Below are 6000 nucleotides of genomic sequence, written 5' to 3'. Positions count from 1 at the left end.
TCTCTACTTAAATTAATTCGCTGGGCAAACATTCATTTATTTAGCCCCTGACACTATTAACTACTAGGGATACAATTAGTGCATGAGTTCTGTCGCTGCTCTTTTAGGTGTGCACTGTGAGGTGGGGCAGTAGTAAATGTATACCATGTTGCCTGTATTTAAATTGAGTCCAAGTTTCCCGCCCTAAGAGATTACATCCCAGTAAACAGAACATCCCGACGGGATTGCTGGTATTTGAGAATGGAAAGGCAGGTTGGAGACAGGAGCTGCATATCAACAATGTCGGAGTTGGGAGTGGTCGCGGGCAGGGTTGGAGGTCCTCCGGGTCTTCTAAATCCAACCCCCCCAGAATGAAGCTTCTGCAGCAGCATCCGCCCGCAGACCTAAACATTACAGCCAAAAAGAAACCTATTTCCATAGCCTGACTTCTCACCAACAACGGTAGATCAGGGTTACTAAAACCAGAGTTTGTATATCCTGACTCAAATTGTCTCACCTCGGGCTCCGTAGAATCGGTTTTCGCCGCCAGAGGGCTTTCAGCTTCAGCCAAGGTCTAAGACAAGATAATGAGGTGTCTATTGAATATCCCCGGAAATATTATCTCGGAAGCAGGCCTGGTATACTCAACACACTTTAAATGGAAGTTTTCTCCAAAAACATATGACAATAAAGGAGCAAGTAAAATTCTCGTTTTTTTTTGCCTGCCACACCCATCGCGATCTCTCCTCTCCCAACCTCCCTAGACAGGCAGCTTCTGGCCACCCTCGGAGGGCCTGATTTTGAAAAGCAGAGTGGGCCAATCAGAGAGGAGCACTGTTTGGCGCTGCCATTTGAGCTGAGTCTGGAACTGCGGGTGTGACGGCCGCGGCGGCTTGAAGGCATGGGGAGAGCTGCTTGGTTATAGTCTGCACTCCGGGATGTGCAGGCCGGGAGCTTCATGCAGGCTGATGGGGAGAAGGAGAAGCCTGTGAAACGGGGTGACGGCGGAGACCAGCCCGGGCGGGGACCGGGACTGGAAAAGAGCCTGAGCAGCCGGCTGGTCCGGCGGCTGGGCTGGGGAGGGGGTCGCGGGAGCTGAGACTCAAACGCCCAGCAGCGTCTGCCTGGGCTGGAGTGGCTAGGGGAACTGTCTTCTTTACATTATCCAAGAGAGCTGGAGTGGGAAGAGTGAAGTTTGGAGGAAAGGGGATCATTGCAAGTGACCGGAAGTGGTGAGAAGCTGAAAATAGGCGTTGGTGCAAGGAACTGAAAGGATCAAGGGAGAAAGAAGGGAGGTCCGTGTAAGTAGCGGAAAGGATTTGGTATTCAGAAAGAAGGTAGGTGTAAGTGAAAGAAGAGTGAAGTGTGGCTGGATCAAGAAGCCAGTTGAAGAGAGTTTGTGTAAGTGGATAGAGTATCGAGGAAAAGCCGTGGAAGTGGCCGGGGCCCAGGGCTGGAGGAGTGCCAAAGGTGGCCGGAAGGCTGCGGAGCGGAGCTCAAACCTGAGAGTGTTTGGAAATTGGAAGACTTGGTGGCGAACGAGAATCAGGAACCTGCCTCAAAGAGTGGGCGACGTATCCGGGATGTGGGATAAGAGGCTGGTCAGATTGGCCTTGCTGCAGCAGCTTCGGGCTGTTTACGGCATTAAGGTCAAGGGTGGACGTGGGCAGTGTGAGCGCAGGAGACAAGAAACAGCAGCCACGGAAGTAGGGGTAAGTTCTGGGAAAACGATTTAGGTTAAAAATGGGTGGTCACACCTGGTACCATGACCAGTTACCAGATCATATATAAGACGTTCACTCTTTGGATCAAAAGTGATCAAAAGTGTGTCTAACCCTGTCCATGTGGTCACCCCTATTGATATTTAAATAAAGAGCTTTCTTAATTCTTTTCAGGATCTTTTGGTCATTGAGGGAAAGTTGCAGCATTTTCCAACTTCAGCATTATTGAAATGTTAGACTATAATTGTCAGGGAAAAGGAATGGATTTAATAGCATCTCTGGCTTCTACCCAGTAGACTACCAGTAGCTTACTTCACTTATGACAACCAAAAATCTCTCCAGATATTGGCTATTTATTTATTTATTTGGTTTTGAGGTACTGGAGACCAAGAACTCAAGGCAAAGCCACACACTTCTTAATCAATGACACTTTTTTTTAAGAAGTTGGAATGCAGGTACAAAAACAGTGGCAGATGCTTTATTTGCTCTTGGATGTGCAAAAACATTTAAGTTTACCAATACACAAGTTTACTCTTCGGATTCCTCAGTGTATTAAAATTTGTGCATTTAAAAAAAATGAGTTTCAAGATAGTTAGATGAAATTTAACTTAAATATTTGCCAAAGTGCAGCCTTGTATACCTCAGGACATAGTTTGAAAAGCAGTTTCTATAGAGTGTGGAAAAGAGGTCTAAAAGTAACCACCACCACCCCTCGCCTGGCATTTTCACTGTACCAGTGAGCATGGGCCAGTAAATATAACTACTGATGTTTTAAGAGCTGTTTACATATCAACTGGCTTAATTAGCCCTTTATGTAAGTTAATGTTTATAAGTCACCTTTTTATAAAATGACCAAAGGAAAGTATAAATAAGGTCAGTATTTATAAGATTGCTGAAGGAATCTGTAGTATTTTTTTGGGAAATGTTAATGTTTGGGCCAAATTCTGTTTTAAGAATTTCCTTACTAAGCTCTAACTGGATTGATTTTTCATAAGTCTCTTAATTTTCTAATTACTTAATTCGCTAGATTGTTATGTCTTTATCTTGACTATCTTTGTACTCCCAAATGTCTAGCATCATGTCTAATAATAACTTTTTTTTTTTACCAAAAGCTCAAGTATATATGGTAATATAAGAATGCATTTTCTTGTTCCTAAAGTTTTTAATTTACCCACTGATGAAGAACATTTTTTTTTTTTTTTTTTTTATGCCTAGCATTTGTGTTAGTGTAACTGGATTTGTCTTTTTAGGGTAAAATATTTGGAGTACCTTTTAATGCATTGCCCCATTCCGTTGTACCAGAATATGGACACATTCCAAGGTAAGCAGTTTGAAATGGAGAATAAATATTTCAAACTGGTTTTAGATAGAGGGCTTGAAAATAGTTGATTGACACACACATGTTTCAAGTCAGCAAAAGATTCCATCTCTCAACATAAGCTTATGTGAAAAATAAAATTTTGAGCTTTTACATAACTTAAATATAATTTGTGCTCATTTCCAGGATTGAATTTTAATGTCCATTAATGAATAAATGTTAGAAATAAACTTATTTTTGTCTGCTTAATTTTTAGATTTACACCAGTTCTTTTGTCACAGCTCTCTGATTAAATACTATACTAAATTGCCAATTCAGTATTAATTTTTATATTTTTTATTTAAGAAATGTTGGATACAAATATTTAAAATAGAGGTATTTGCGAATATATATTATATAACACTTCAGCTTTTCTATGCCACTTACTATTTGTAAGTAACATTTTGGACTAGCTACATCAAAAAAAATAGTGTTTGTTTTAAGACAATAGTTTTAAAAGGCATATCTTTTCTCTTTAACTATTTTCCCTTTATACAAAGTAGGGTTCATTTTGTCTACTTTAGTCCAATAATTTAGGTGTTAATTGATGCATCATGCAAGAGCATTTACTGAACCCCTTACTGCCCTAATACAATTTTTCTTCATTTGTCCTTAGATATTGATTCATAGTGTAAGGTAACCACTTATCTGTTTTGCTTTTCACATGATGTATGGAAGACTTCATTTTCCTGAAATGAAAACCTATATTAATTTTCAATATTTGGAATTGCAAAGTCACATCCACAGAATAATGACTAAATCTTTGCTGTAATTTCTTGACCTCCTTTAAAAAACAAACATCAACTATCTGTCAGTTACCCTGTATAAGTAGGATTGACATTCACCACTATGCATCAATACAACTATCTCAGTTGTATGTAGCTGGAATACATTTTTATTTGTTGGTACCAGCTGTTGAATATCTAAGTATTTAACATTAAGTTTATTGTTCAAAATTTAAAAATTGAACATCCACCCCTTAATATGAGAAGAATTACAAGGACTGGGATATATCCTACTTCTTTGAGGAACAATGTTGGGGTGAGAAAAACTTTACCTTATTTTTTGGGCTAATGTAGTAGATGATGGATATTTAAATCTATGTATGCTTTAAAGATCACCGTGGAGAGAATAGATAAAAAAAGATGACCTTGGTCATCCATATGTCATTCCACCATAGAGAGGTCTAATAAAAGAAGAGGAGCCAGAAAAAGAATTTGAGGAAGAGTTATAGGGAGACAGCAGGAAAACTAGTAGAGTCGTGAAAAAAGTATTTTTGAGCAGGGATGGTCAGATGTGTCAAATGCGGAAGGGTTAAGCAAAATGAGTACAATGAATTGACATGTATTTAGCAAAGCAAAGGGCATTGGTGACCTTGATGAGACTTGTTTCATTAGAGTAATGAGGATAACAATCTGGAGAGGGTCAAGTAGAGGTAGAGGCAATAAGTAAGACAAGTCTATGCTCTGAAGGGAAGCACAGAAAAGGAATAAAATTGAAGAGAATGTAGAATTGAGCAGGCACATTGAAGTTAGCATAAGAAGACGAGCCTTAGAGAAAAAAATTAGGAAGGAAGGAGGACAACTAAAAGTTTTTATTGTAAGAATTAAAGAGATTTGTGACATTACAGTTTCTGAAAGTGGCAGAATACTTGGACCGCTCATGTGTTTTGGCAGGAGAATAGGGTCTGGTCACTTAAAAAATCTCTTTCAGCTTTCTTGTTGATGCCTGCACATCTTTACAAGAGCATATTCAGACAGAAGGACTTTTTAGGAAATCAGGATCTGTTATTCGTCTCAAGGCACTAAAGGTGAGCATGTTCTTGAACTATAACTTTTCACTTGTATCATTTTTCTGATTTAGTTTTTATTATTGAAACATCTAGAAATATTATATAAATAATTGATTAGAATTAAATTCAAATAGCTTTTTTCCCAGCCAAATAATCTTTTTTTTTTTTCTCAAAAGAAATTGTGTCATTTATATAGTGTTTTAAAAGTTTAAAGATTAAGAAAATTTACGAAAGAAAGCTCTTTATTTAGATAATCTGCAATAAAAGCATCCAAAATGCTCAAGATTATTCATTTATTTCAGAATAAACTGGATCATGGTGAAGGTTGCCTGTCTTCTGCACTTCCTTGTGACATTGCAGGACTTCTTAAGCAATTCTTTAGGGAATTGCCAGAGCCAGTTCTCCCTGTTGATTTGCATGAAGCGCTTTTCAAAGCTCAACAGTTAGGAACAGAGGAGAAGAATAAAGCTACACTGTTGCTCTCCTGTCTTATGGCTGATCATACAATTGATATATTAAGATACTTCTTTAACTTTCTCAGGAATGTTTCTCTAAGGTAAGTGGTAATTAAAAATTTTGTGAAATGATTGCTTAATTTCTCAACTACCTAAAGATTTACCCTTGTAGATAATAAATTTCATTTAGAATGGAAATTTTTCTAAAAAAAAGTCCTTACTATAAAAAGTAGACCCTTTTTAATGTAAGAAAGTGTGCCAAGTTATTTATTTTCTTACTGTCTTAAGTCATTATGAGTACTTTGATGGCTTATTGGTCTTTATAAGAATCATTGTCCTCTGAATGGCTTTTTTTTTAAAGTCTTTAAAAATTTTTTAAAATTTTTTTCATTGGTACATTATAATTATGCATAATGGTGGGATTTATTATAGCATATTTATACATGCACATAACATAATTTGATTAGATTCATTCCCCAGTACCTTCCCTTTCCTTTCTCTCCAACCTCCCCATGATCCACTTATTCTACTCAAATGGCTTCTGATTAGTATGTTTTAAAATATTTATGGTTTGCTTTGTAAATTTCCCCCTTTCCTTGCTGTCATTGAGTCCATTATTTTACACATACTTGTCACTTCCTAATACTTCCAGTTTTCTATGTGTAGCTTTGAAAATTAGATAAACATGTTTAATTT

General features: G+C 37.6%; 1 protein-coding gene across 2 annotated transcripts in view; it reads left to right on the top strand.

Annotated features, from left to right (window-relative positions):
• The first annotated feature begins 809 nt into the window (after window positions 1–809).
• Window positions 810–6000, top strand: part of LOC124104744 (neuroendocrine protein 7B2) — a 76925-nt gene continuing 71734 nt past the window's right edge. The window contains exons 1-4 of one of the 2 annotated variants that reach the window (XM_046461834.2): window positions 810–1691; window positions 2951–3021; window positions 4771–4867; window positions 5152–5405. In XM_046461834.2, the coding sequence (XP_046317790.1) occupies window positions 1563–1691; window positions 2951–3021; window positions 4771–4867; window positions 5152–5405 (551 nt within the window). In that variant the 5' untranslated portion in view covers window positions 810–1562. The remainder of the gene's footprint in view (window positions 1692–2950; window positions 3022–4770; window positions 4868–5151; window positions 5406–6000) is intronic. The other variant, XM_058584669.1, reaches the window with a different exon arrangement.

This window comes from Marmota monax, unplaced genomic scaffold, assembly GCF_021218885.2.
Source record: "Marmota monax isolate L192 unplaced genomic scaffold, Marmota_monax_Labrador192_F-V1.1 WCK01_AAM20220418_F8-fsc00001, whole genome shotgun sequence".
Taxonomy (NCBI): domain Eukaryota; kingdom Metazoa; phylum Chordata; class Mammalia; order Rodentia; family Sciuridae; genus Marmota; species Marmota monax.
Note: the sequence above shows the minus strand (reverse complement) of the source record. Positions and strands in the feature narration are given on the sequence as shown.